This window comes from Polypterus senegalus, chromosome 1 (genome assembly GCF_016835505.1).
Source record: "Polypterus senegalus isolate Bchr_013 chromosome 1, ASM1683550v1, whole genome shotgun sequence".
In the NCBI taxonomy this organism is placed as follows: Eukaryota; Metazoa; Chordata; class Cladistia; order Polypteriformes; family Polypteridae; genus Polypterus; species Polypterus senegalus.
In genome coordinates this window covers 266,041,722-266,055,869 of record NC_053154.1, presented here as the reverse complement: position 1 = coordinate 266,055,869, position 14,148 = coordinate 266,041,722, and the positions used below count along the sequence as shown (strand labels likewise).

At 38.8% G+C, this 14,148-nt stretch overlaps 1 protein-coding gene across 1 annotated transcript in view; it reads right to left on the bottom strand.

The window, feature by feature from the left end:
* LOC120514549 overlaps positions 1–14,148 on the bottom strand; it is a 107,827-nt gene that overhangs the window by 90,665 nt on the left and 3,014 nt on the right. Inside the window, exons 2-4 of the mRNA XM_039735023.1 lie at positions 11,542–11,835; positions 10,768–10,985; positions 10,348–10,545 (exon numbers count right to left, since the gene is read on the bottom strand). Of these exons, the coding sequence (XP_039590957.1) occupies positions 10,348–10,545; positions 10,768–10,985; positions 11,542–11,669 (544 nt within the window). The 5' untranslated portion in view covers positions 11,670–11,835. The remainder of the gene's footprint in view (positions 1–10,347; positions 10,546–10,767; positions 10,986–11,541; positions 11,836–14,148) is intronic.

The following is a 14,148-nucleotide window of genomic DNA, read 5'->3' as shown; positions in this document are numbered from 1 at the left end:
TTGAATGTGCTTGACAACTTTCAAAGGTGCTGTTCACTGGATCTCCAGGGCTCAAGAGAGAAGTATTAGACAAAGATTATCCCTTACAGAATTTCAGTCTGTTTGTAAATGATGGCAAGTTGACTGTAATTTTGACTGAGCCCAAGATACAGTATATACTGTACACAGCAATTAATACAGCAGCACACACTAAGCCAAATTCCAGGCTGCTCGAGTCTGATGTCTGTTATGATGAGCTGCTGCATTTCCTTGCACTTCTTATATATCAAGATGTAATTCAAATTCCTGAAGTCGGAATATGCTGGTCAACAAATCCTTTACTGTATGGACCAAAAAATAATGAGTAGGTAACGTTTCAGTTTATTTCTCAGGTGTCTGCATTTTGTTGACAATAATTCCCCTGCCACTTTGCACAGGAGAAATCCTTTTTGAAAATAAAGCAGCACTGATCAAGAGACTGACAGTCAACATACAAGATCAGCATATTGTTGCTGACCAATCATTTTTGCTTTAAAAAGGTCGTTTAACAACAAAGAGATATAAACCTTGTAAAATTCCTGAGTTGGCAATGTCTCTACTGAACTACAGGTAGGCAGGTGAAGAGAGTCTGCCAACTGGTGAAAAACTAAACATACTAATGTATTTTTATATTTATTTTGTATTTATTAATTTATCTTTTTTTACTTTTACATTCACAGCTCAAAATACCTAATATTGTGAAAATAATACAGTGGCAGAATTATGTTTTAAAATATTTGTCTCCCACTTTTCAATTTTTCTCTCACTTTCAAAATAGATACTGTAGTTGAAATATCATACTCTTTTTGTTCTTATCATCACCCATGTCATACATATTGAATATGTACTGTATATAGTATTGCTGCAATAAGCTGGCACCCTCTCCAGGGATGTTTCCTGCCTTGCTTCCAAATCTGCTGGGATAGGCTCCTGGTTTCCTGCAATCCTGCTCTAGATAAGCGAGTTTAGAAAATGTATATACGGCTCCTAATCTCAGATGCTGTTTCTGTCGTTTTGTGGTTGTCCATACTCTTAGTACCTTCTCTTATTCAAGTCTCACTACTCCTAACCTTGACACTACATGCTTGGTTTTCTTTGTTTCCCTCAGTACAGCCAGGTGGGGTCTGCATACTGATTCAAGCCTGAGAGTCCTGCCCTTCCTAAGTCCCTATGACTTTCAAGATCACACCAGTCAGTAGAATCTATTCTACCTATAGAGATGGAATTGGAGATCAAAATGACTGGTAGAAAATAACAAAGCCCAGTATAGGAGATTTTTGAATACAGTATTGAAGGCATTAATTGTAATCATATTGTCTTGGAACAGGATATGTAGTTTGCTGCAGACATTTACAGTAAGAAAACCTCAAACCTTTTAAATGCATCTAAATTTCATCACAAATTGGTCCATTCTGGGAGAACAGGAAAAGATGAAAAGTGTCAACAGTCAGCGCACATTTGTTCAGCACAAATAACATAGAAAATATTTTAAAAATGATAAAATTGTATAAAATTGGTCATATTCAGTATCTGGTTTTGATTATGCTTATTTTTATCAGACAAAAACAAAATCCGATAGTAAACCATGTTGTGTAGTAAGCTTCCACTAACATTAAATGTGTATTCAAATCCGTTAAGTGTACAGTTCTGTCTGACTGTGACAAAAAACTAAACTCTATAGTAGCTCTTTAAACATAATTACTAAAACTAAACATGAATATAATATACAGGGTGTCCCAAAAAGAATATCGGAGTTTTAAAGAGCTGTAGCTTGGCGCCCATTTATCGGAGACTGTAGAGCAACCTAGTGGTGTCTTGAGGAATTAATCTAGTTTTATTTCATTGCTGGTAGATGGTGCTAGTGCTTATCAAAAAGTTAACAGTGTGTTATTTCGATTAGTTACGTTTGCAGTTATGGCTGCGCCACAACAAAACGCTTTTTGCGTTTGCGAATTCACCAGAACTCAATCGGTTGTTACTGTGCAGTGGGCATTTCGTCAAAAATATGGGACTGACCCTCTGAATGACAATAACATCTGTCGATGGTACCGGCAATTTCGGGATACTGGGTGTATCTGCAAAGGTAAAAGCATCGGGCAAACTTCCTCCTCTGCTGAGAATGTCGCCGGAGTGCAAACTGCGTTCACTCGGAGCCCATCGAAATCAGTTCGACGAGCAAAACATGAGTTACAGATACCAAAGTCAAGGGTATGGAGAATTCTCCAACGCTGGTTGGTTATGAAACCGTATCGTCTGCATTTGGTTCAAGCCCTTAGACAAGGGAATTAAACGTATCAAAATTTGGAGACCAATGAAGATTTTTGTTCCTTGATTATCTTCAGTGATGAGGCCACATTTCACAGTAGTGGGAAGGTAAATTGTCATAATGTACGAATTTGGGGTGAAGAAAACCCTCATGCAGTTCTCGAACATGAACGAGACTCCCCCAAGACTAATATTTTTTGCGCGGGAAACACGTGAATATAACAGTTTTTGTATATGCTTGTATAATTCAACAAATATAGCTCTTTGAAACTCCAATATTCTTTTTTTATATACGAAATGAAACTAGATTAATTACTGAAGATGCCACTAGGTTGCTCTGCAGTCTCCGATGAATGGGCGCCAAGCTACAGCTCTTTAAAACTCTGATATTCTTTTTGGGACACCCTGTATACTTATAAATAAAACAGAAATGTCTTTGTGAAATAAAAACTGAATTAAAACTAAAAATTCATGATGAAGGAAAGCTAAAACTAAACCGAATTTCCAAGTAAGATCAGAAATAATATAGAAATATAAAACTAATATAAAAAGGCAAAACTATAATAACCTTGTTGAGGAGATTGCTGGAACAGTGAACAGGAGAAAGGTCAACACCATGTCCCAGGAGGTCAGGTTGTCATGAGCCACCCGCTGAGTCATCTACTTGTTGTTAAACATCTTGTTAAAATGTTCAGTCAACCTATTCGTCTAAGGATGATAAACAGTGGTGCTCATTTGTTTAATTGCAAGGCTCTCACATAGCTGCTGCATGATGTGGGAAATAAAGGGCGCACCCTAGTCAGTTAAAATCTTATATCTTGTTGCATAATCAACCAACACAAGCATATCATACTAACCATTCCTACTCTTGGGAAGTGGACCAACAATGTCTAACCCAACTCTCTTGAAAGGAAGGCCAAAATAGGCATCAGGGAGAGGGGAGTCCTAGTGTATCTACGAACAGAAACAATTTGACAGTTGGGGCAAGTCTTACAAAACTGCTCCACATCTTTACCCTACCCATATTCAGCCAATTAAACCATTTCAAAATGTGATCCCTCATTTTCTCCATGCTGAGATGACAAGACACGGATGTGATCAGTTTGCAATATCGTCTCTCTATGACACCAACTGCTTGATCAGCCTGCCCCCTATGTGATCAGAAATCACCCAATACAAAAATCCATCCTCATAGTAACAACCTTTGCTTGGCTAAATAATGCAAAATCTATGCTGCTTTTGGCGCAATGCAAGCATACAAACTCTGTCGGTGTACTAGCCCCTACATCCCCAGAGCCCAATACAGCAGGTTTGCCAGCCCCCACATCCCCAGAGCCCGGTGTAGCTGCCTCTCCCTCCTCAGCCAATGTTTCCCGAGAGCCCGAAGCTGCTGCCTCATCTGGGGAGCTTGAAGGTGGCAATGTCTGTTGTGAGGAGTCCTTCAACTATCCCAGAAATTCAGCTTAGGGACCGCCCCCCTCCTCACTGGACAAAGAGGTACTATAGAGGTAGCTAGGACATGCGGGGAGAAGGCAGGGTGAAGTGTCTGATACAACAGTCCAAAGTTTAAAGTAAGACAGTCTCATACTCTTAACTTCCACAGAACACAGTGAATATTCACCCGTTCTGTGCTTGTACAATGGATTTGCCAGAGCAAGTCACTGCGGACTACATAGAGGTCATTACCAGAGTCCAACAGGGCAGGGACCTTGCATCTAGCCAACTTGACTGAGACCTTAAAGTTGTCTTTCTTCAAGACTTTGGGAACAACCTGAGAACAGCATATCTTGACCAATCCAATGTCCATGGACCGTGTAGGCAACAGGCGGCCCTCCCAAGCCAGGTGTCCTGGTTGTCCCTGCACTCAGTCACCTCTGTGGAGTTGCCATGATAGTGCCTTCTACCCATGGGGCCGGACTGTGTGTCCCAGACTTCCCACTGTGGCCTCAGTGACTCTAGAAGCTAGGGTTGAACTGGTAGGGCCATGGCAGGGAATGGCGACAAGTGTTGCTTCGACGAGAAGCGAGGGCGAGATGTAGCCAGGCACTGAGGATAACTTTGCCCATTGACCATCTGACAGGGATGAAATGATTGGTCCAAAGTTGGTGCCAAGCTGTGATAGCCCTTCTGTCTCCATGTGGCTCGGGCACCATCCAGTCTGTGGGTCAGATCCAGCAGCAAGTGGACTTTGCTTTGGAGCATCTCATCACAAAGATTATCACTTATCCCAGACAAAACCGTGTCAACAGTCAGCTTTTCAACAATGCACTTGAAGGTGTCTCATTGGAAAACAGCTTTGAATAAGACCTACTCCTGTCCCTCTATAGGGTGGTCTGGATTGATTTGCTACAACTGAGAATTATGCACCTTGGCCAAAGGGCTCAGAGCTGTAAGGAGAAGGATTTGCTCCTTCAGGAAATCATAATCATCAAGTCTCTCAGGAGTACGATTTCACAAGACCTGCAGGGCCTCCCCAGTCAAAAAAGGGGCCTAGATAACCGCCAAGCTTTATCTGTCCCAGTGCATCAGTGTGGTAGTGTGTTCAAAACAGAATTGGAAACACTCCAGGTCATCCAAAGGAGCCATCTTCATGAGCCCATCTCTGGGCCAGGCAAGAGCGCCTGCAAGGGCCTCATCAGGTTCTGGTGGAAGAGGAATGTTTTGTGGCTGTTGGAGGATCCATCTATTTTAAAAAGAGTTCATCAACAACACGGAGTCACAGTTGGAAACTTGTTAAGGGTAAATTTCGCACAAACATTAGGAAGGGTTTCTTTACTTCGAGAACCATAGAATAAGCTTGGAATAAGCTACCAAGTAGTGACTTTCAAAACTCGACTTGATGCTTTTTAGAAGAATTAAGTGGATAGGACTGGCAAGCTTTGTTGGGCTGAATGGCCTGTTCTCATCTAGATTGTTCTGATCTAATCATGTTCTATAATAATTGCCACTTGTTCTGACCTCTTGACTTGTGTGACATTTAATTTTATTTTATTTACATTAGCAGTTAAGGTTATAAAAATTATTTAAAAGGAGTAAATAACATTTCTAATGCTGCAAAAATGTAGTACAAGTGGAAAAGTGACAACTATTTGAATGACAGTACAGAATTAATGAACGTCTGCAGTACCCAAATCTCTGTTTTATTGAAATGCTGCCAACTACTAATAACGTCCACTTTATACACTCCCTGGCCACTTTATTAGGCACACCTGTTCATCTGCTTGTTATGGCAGCAACTCAATGCATTTAGACATTTAGACACTGTTAAGACGGCGTGCTGGTTCAAACCAAGCATCAGAATGGGGAAGAAGGTGATTTTCGTGCATAACCATCACTAGGGTTTACAGAGAATGGTCTGATAAACAGAATGTATCCAGAGAACTGGGTGATAATGCCTCTTTGATGCCTGAGATCAGAGGAGAATGGCCAGACTGGTTTGAGCCGATAGAAAAGCAATAGTAAGTCATATAACCACTCTTTACAACCGAGGTATGCAGAAGAGCATCTCTGAACAAACAGCAAGTCGAAACTTGAAGCAGATGGGCTACAGAAGCAGTACACCACACCTGTCAGCTAAAAACAGGCAGCTGAGACTACAACTCGCACAGGCTCACCAAAATTGGACAACAGAAGATTAGAAAAACGTTGCCCGGTCTGATGAGTTTCAGTTTCTGCAGCGACATTCAGATGGTAGGGAATTTGGCATCAACAACATTAAAGTATGGATCCATCCTGCCTTGTATTAATGGTTCAGGCTGGTACTGGTGGTGTGGGTGATATTTTCTTGGCACACTTTGTGCCCCTTAGCACCAATTGAGCACTGCTTAAAGGCCACAGGCTAGCAGAGTATTGTTGCTGACCATGTCCAGCCCTTTATGACCATTCTTGAACATGACAATGAGTTCACTGCACTCAAATAGCCTCCACAGTCACCATATCTCAATCCAACAGAGCACCTTTTGGATATGGTGGAATGGGAAATTTGCAGCATGGATGTGCAGCCGAAAAATCTGCAGCAACAGTGTGATGCTATCACGTCAGTATGAACCAAGAACACAGAGCAATGTTTTTAGCACCTTGTTGAATCTACGCCATGACGAATTACAGCAGTTCTGAAAGCAAAAGGGATCCCAACCCGGTACTAGCAAGATGTACCTAAAAAAAAAGTGTCCGGTGAGTTTATATTACTGGGCCCAGGGTGGAACAAAGAGCAGGAACGGCGACTGAATAAATTTCTTGGGTGAAAAAAAATTCTGGCCTCAAACCAAAGTTTCCCTGACTCTGAGCAACTCTGTGTACCTGGGCCAAATCCCAAAAAAAGCAAATTGTACAGGGAAAAACCACAGGCAAGGTTACACTCCAGTACTGATCCAGTGCCCCCACCTTGGGAAGTATCAGTACCCCGCTTGTGTTCTGCAGTATGTAAATCCATGCCATTAAATCTTTGTCCACTAAACTGTGCACAGATTCCCCTTTTGTACATAGGAACATGACAGACTTTGTTTCGTTCCAAAATTCACTTGTGTACTCCTGCCAGTTCTTAATGATATACTGACATTAAGCAGAGTTTAACAAAAACATGAACTCTGTATAAACGAGTTAACAAAAGTTCAAAACTTAACATACTGTGACCTGGTCATCTAAAGAGGAAAACAACACTTGACAGCTAAAAAAAAACAGCAGGGCCAACATATGATTACAAATGATTATTTATAGTTTGCTTCTATCAAGTTATACAACAGTAATTTACAATTCAGAAATATCAGTAACAATATTACTTACAAATTTAGATTTACAGTAAGGTGCCAACGTGTTTTAAAAAGAGCAGCTATTAGTTACAACAAAACAAAAATGTTTGTTAAATCTAACTTAATAGGCAAGTGACCAGATACAACAGAATAAATAATCAGAAACAAACAATCCATTTTTACCTTTAGTACACTGTGCAAACAAAATAATCTTCAGTGAGTCTCAAAAACAGAAACATTTTAGAGTATTTAACATAAAATCTAAAATATTTTTCCACATACTTTTTCTAAATGGCCCACCTTTAAAATGTAATCTTATGAAGGAATGAATCAAGAATATAAATAATTCTGGTGATCTAATGTCAGTTGGTTACACAAAGTTTTGAAGCAATTTAAAAGAGCAAGTTAGGTGTAGAAAATACAAATAACTTTTTTTACTCACTAAAATGGTCTAAAGCTGGCACAGGGAAGGTGAGACGCTAAGTTAGGCTGCTTGTTAGGTTTGGCAGCCTCTACCATGGCACTGTAATTTTGTTATTTGCAGTTTCTTTCGGGAATATTAAATTAAATGAGAAATCTAGAAATTTACAGAAAAGTGCTTGATCAAACCCATTCATCGGATTCCAGTCTGCAGTACCTGCTCATCCCAAATGTGCTCTTCAGTTATTACTCTCTGGAGGCAGATGGAGATGTTGCTCAGCTACACTACTGTGTTACACTCAAGTCACAGAGCAAACACAGAACTGAAACACGTGAATGTTCATTTGCCAAGAGAAGGACGGTAATCTCTGGACACCTTCTGCCGCCCTGTGCAGTTCCTTCCATAATAACCTTTTCTCCCCACTCTGCACAGTTTGCCGTCATTATATGTTAATTATTGTGCTTCTCACGGTATACAGTTTGAATTAAGCAGCTCTTTTATAAGGAAGACAACTGACAAGAAATGCAAACATTCAAATAAGAAATGAATCATGATAATTCTGAAGGAAAAGTGCAACAAGCATTTTTGATTTCAAGGCACTCTGTAATGTTTGAGATTTGTGCCTGTTGGGTTTCTGTTTCCTATCACAGCCCAAAGCATATGTGCACTGTATGTGGACTGAGGGGCAGGCGACAGTCCTCTTCTGAGCTCTCACCACAGAAAGTGGAATTAGGACTCTTGACAGTCCACAAGTAGGTACGAAAAGCATTTGAAGGAACCCCACAAATAGCACTCTGATTTCAATTTGTAAGTGCAGTGTGATATAGAAATGTTCATTTAGACTGGTTACTTTAAGTGTTTTGGAATAATTACAGATTTCTTTTCATAAGCCATTACAGAAGTGTTGGCATTTGCTAAGGAGTATATATATATATATATGTGTATGTATATATATATATATATATATATATATATATGTATATATATATATATATATATGTATATATATATATATATATATGTGTATATATATATGTGTATATATATGTGTATATATATATATGTGTATATATATGTGTATATATATATATATATATATATATATATATATATATATATATATATATATATATATATATATATATATATATATATAATCCTAAGCCTAAAAGTGCAACAATTTTGTGCAATGATTTTATGTCACACTTTAAATCAAGCTTATTTTAAAACCTACATAAATATATGTTTGGTATCATTCTTTTCAGAATTTATCGAACTTTAATGTAATGTTGTTAGATTTTCAGATTCTTATTCCGTTTTTAAACTATAAACTAAAATATCAAAGTTGTGATTTTTAATATCAAGGAAGTCGTGGTTTTTATTTTGGACTGAATAAATGTTGTTTCACAGGAACAGAATATTAAAAAAAACTATTCATAACATCATTGTTTTTATTTATGTGATGTAGCTAGCTGAAGGTCAAGTTACGATGACCCATTGCATACCACTTTAGTGTTCACGTGATTTTTCCTGTTATTTAAACGAGTCATTTTTTAAAAAAGTTTTCTTATCTATAAGAATGTCAGTTAAAATGAATGGATCATTTATTTAGTCTCTTATAAATACTTATCGAGCATAGTGGACCTCAGTTTAACGGGAATACTCCAATCGGTAAGACAGTAAATATTTTATTCTCATTTTGTGATTTTTACTCCATTAAATAATTTTTCTTTTACATATTTATAGTATTTCAAGGTTTTGACTCCAATAAATAATAATTTTTCTTTTGTACATTTACAGATTTTACTAATATTCTGGCTGCTGAACGTGCCAGGGGGCACATATAATATATATATATATATATATATATATATATATATATATATATATATATATAAATAAAATACCACTGACATGTCTCTGGCTGTGTGCCCCAGTAGATACAGTAGCACAACTAGCAGGATGCATGTCCGCGTGGCATGGCTGTATGTTGGTAATTCATGTTGCAGACAGAAACAGAAGAGTTTAGCACCAGTATGCTCTCAAAAATCTGTGCTACTTTTAAAAATAAATAAATAAATAAATAAAAATCCTGCCGTTTGACAGCTGCTTCAGTGCTGTGGTCTGGAAAAGGCCACTCTTTAATTTGTCATTCATAGCCATTTCCGCCTCTTTAGCAGACCTGGAAGTTCCCATTACCACCACTGCTAACTGCAGCTGTCAGTCAAGATGGCACCAGAGTGCATGACTAACTCTGTGTTAATGGTATGTTCTGAAGCCTTAGCGGGAGCTGGAACTAACAGTGGTTGTAGGATTCAAAGGAGTTCACAAGTTTATGTTAATGTTGTAAAATGGCAGCTATCCTTAGCAGATTTGGTTGTTTGGAGAGACGTAATGTGATCAGATATAGGTTGGTCTGCCCACGAGTACTAGTCTGTTTGTAGCAAAGAACAGCAAGAGCTTTTACTGGCAGTTCATAAAACATTTTTTGCATTCTTAAATATTTTTGAATTTGAATACACAGTGGAAAGAAACAAAAAATTCATAGAAGATGAAGGCAGGAACCTGTAGCTCAGTAAGTAATGTATCATGACAAGGAGGCCGAGAATTATGGGAGTTCTGAAGAGATGTATGCTCAGAAGTGTCCACACTGTGTGTACTTATTTTACTTCACTGTACTTGGTACAGATTTTTTTTGACAAGATTTAATCCAAGAGGTACAAAGATTTTTGCTTCTTTTGGATTTTAACGCTTTTGAAGTTCCAACATTTATTTCCTATTTTGTTCTGCGCAGTGACAATTCTACAAATTATATAACTGCATATAATGTATGTACAGATATCAACAAGCAGCCAATTGAAGACTACTTTATTTTTATTTGCTAAAGTAGTCTGCAAATTTTCCTTTTGCCCTGCAAATGATTATCCAGATTAAGAAGCTGTTTTAAAAAATTCTTATTTGGACAAATTGGTCTTCTTTGAATAACTTTTTGTACAGCATCAAGGAGTGAAAGATGTTGATACAACATGAGATAGGCTAACACCAAGGTCGCTGATCTGCTTACTCCCATAATACAATGGACCAAGACCTTTCCTGAAAGAAAGAACAGCTGATTAGAATGTATAATAAGCAATTTATCAGCTTCAGTATTGTTGATTGCATGATTGTCACTTTGTATACATGTGGATCTTATGAAACGTGTTAACAATTAGCTATGCTTGGATGATTAAGAAAAAATTATTTTAGTACATTAAACTATATAACATAAATAGTTTAGTTTTCAATAAGCTTTGAAGGGCAAATAAAAGTGCTTACCATCTTTCTTTTTGAGAGCTTTATTAACAAAATGTGCAGCCTCTTTGAAGTGTTCACTTAGATCAAAGTCTAAGGAATCCTCAGCGGCTATTCCTTTGTATGTTATGTTCTTTCCATAGAACATCTGGTCTCCTATGCTGCCTTGTTTAGAATGGGCAGCATTTAAAACATGAGTGATGCCCATTTTCTGTAACATACCTCTATTCTGAGCTATTGTTCTGTTGCGGAAAAAAAAGAAAAGAATTGCACATTATAGGTAATAGTTTTCTATTACATGTAAAAGACAACCTTGACATTTAAAATACACTCTTTTATTATAAAAGGAAAACAGAAATAATTTGTCTTCACAAACTTAAGTTATATAATTTTGTCTCCAATCAGAAAGCTGTGAAGACATTTTCTATTAAATTCCTTGTTACTTTTAGCCATGAATCACCCACAAATCTAGTTTCTTGACTCGTTTCACATAATAATACATTTCAACTATTTTCGAATGTATTTAAATTATCAGCAATGGATCGACAAGCAAACTTCAACCTAATTACTTCCAAGTCCTACACATTCAGGCAAATCACTAGTAACATAAAAAAAACTGAACATATTACCATAGAGCTTTACCAAACAAACACAAAGTAAGATAAAAGAAAAAGTTAGAATAATTAAAAATGTCAGATGTAATATAATTGCCGAATTATATTACCATGCAACGCTTGGCACTGGATTACATGACCCAAATTCAAACTCTATTATAACCGATTAAAATAAAGCACTTACAGATCTCCTATGTAAAGGTTGGGCCACACTTCATCTATCTGGGTCAGGTCCAATTTGCAATTGTCCATAATATTTTCCAGCTCCCTGAGAGAGACAGATTTGATTCCCGATTCTCGTGAGGATGACATTTATATCTAAATTACGCACTCGTAGGCAAAGGCTGGTGTTTGTTCTGAATGACTGCTTGCAATGTTTCTCTGAGTCTGTGACACATCTGAACAGGTGTCCGAACCTTCAGCTCAATTTAGAACACTCTGACATAAAAAGGATTGAGAATCTTGCCTGCCTGGCCGCCTGGAAAAAGAAATGTTACAATGAACAAAATATTGAACAAGCAGTAAAGAAAGTTACCATAAAAATGTCATTTAGATTATGACATTTCAATATTATTTTATCACAGTACAGTTTGCACTTCACCATGTGATTCACCAATTTTAGCCCTTGAAATTGGGCCACTCAAGTCCTTGCTTTGTGGTGAGCCTAAATAAAAAAAGGATAAAAGGTGGAGTAATTTCTGCCTGAATGTTTCAATGATGTACACTAATGTAAACTGACATAATACCTGTACTGTGGTGTTATGTAGTAACATGACATGTGCAACTTAAGTGTATACTGTAAAAATGAATAAATAAATTATATTACTCAATATTAAGTACAGTATACTTCAATGTTTTTTGGATTTGCACTACTAAATGCTTGTCTGTTTAAATTTAAGGTTTTAAAATATCATTCAGACACTGAAATTACAAACAAACACTCGCTGCAGGATTTAAATTAATTAACACTTTTGTATGCCCTTATTGTATCTTTCCACACATGGAATAAATTCCAAGGGCACATATCTGTCAACAATGGTGCTGCCCGACTGGGCACATCTAAACTTTCTCATATACTAACAATGCAGTTTTCTTTGTCATATTTTTTCTCTACTTTCCACTCCCTCGTCCAGTCTTTCTGCTATCCTGAATAAGACTTTCCTTTGACTTTCCTACTGACTTATTCTTCCTATAGAATGAGGTGACTTTCAAACCCTCACAGGTTTTATTACTGGGTAATTGGTGTCTTTGTTTGGCTACGAGGGCATTGGATGACAGCTCCCTCTACTGGACCCAGGTGACATTGCACAACAGATGCCTATGAAGCCATTGAAGAGTTATAGGGCATCTCTCCGGCACTCCCAAGAGGTCACACAAGAAGGCAATTGTTCTTAATGAACAATATGATCTTGGCATTACAAGTCTGGACAACAACATTTCATAGGTCAGGGTCAGGTCAGATTGGGTCGGGGAGCATGCACTGGTACAGCACGTTGCCGCACCCACCACACGATGAAACAGCTTGGGATCCTGGTTGGCAAAACCCCCAGGCAGACACCCAGTCCAGTCCCACCCACCGGAAATGACCCTCTATCTGCTGCAGCCAGTTGTTACGTGGGCGTCACCTTAGCCTGGTCCATCCACTCGGGTCATCAACAATAAGGATGCTGCAAGCCAGATCACCCTCTGGGAATCGCGCCACATGGCCACAGTGCCATAACAGACGCTCCCACACAATGCAGGTAATGAGCCTCATTCGGGACTCTGTGAGCAATTGCTCATTTGACACAAGGTCAAGACACAGTACCGAAGGAGTCCAGTCTTTGTTTCAGGTAACTGTATAGCGTCCATGTCTTGTAACCATACAGCAAGACAAGGAAGCACCAGGACTCTAAGGACTTGGACGTTCGTCCTTTTGCATTGATATCAACTTCATGTCACCCTATGCTCTCCCTATCCGTCTACTGACTTCATAGGAAGAGTCACCTGAGAAATAAATGTCACTGCCAAAGTAAGTAAACCTCTTGACAAGCTTGACACTCTCTCCACAAACAGACACACTGCTGATGGCTGTGCCCAAGTGGTCATTAAAGGCCTGGATCTTGATTTTTATCCAGGACACTCGCAAGCCAGGGCACTCAGACTCCTAGCGAGCCCCAATCAGAGCCTCCATTGACTCCGCGAAGATCACAGCATTGTCAGCAAAGTCAAGATCTATGAAACTTTCTTCACCAACAGATGCTCCAAAGCTGCTAGACCCCATGCCCTTGCCCAACACCCAGTCCAGGTAAGCACTGAACAGAGTAGGAGCAAGAACACACCCCTGACAAACATCAGAATCATCTGGGAAAAATGCAGAGGTTCTGCCTCCACTCTGCACAGCACTCACAGTACCGGTGTACAGGTCAGCCATGATATCTAGCAACCTTAAGGGGATCCCGCAAAGTCTCAAGATGTCCCACATAGCAGCTTGACCAACTGAGTTGAACGCTTTACGAAAATAGAATGCTTTGCTTGCTGGTATAAGCAGGACATGAGTCACTAGACCACTGATGGTGTGTCACTTGCTCACAGATTCCTCTACCAAACCCCTCCTTGTCTGCCTTCAGAGCCCTCGCATTCCATAGCTACATTAAATTAAGTGTGTCACTGGTAGGATCTCATCAAAGTATCTCAGCAAAATCAAACAGGACTGAAAGATCATTCAGTGAATACTCAAAAAAAAAACCAAGCAGGCCTCCCTGCTGGACACGGGGCAGGGTGGAAATGGAACTCGAGAATCCCTGACTTT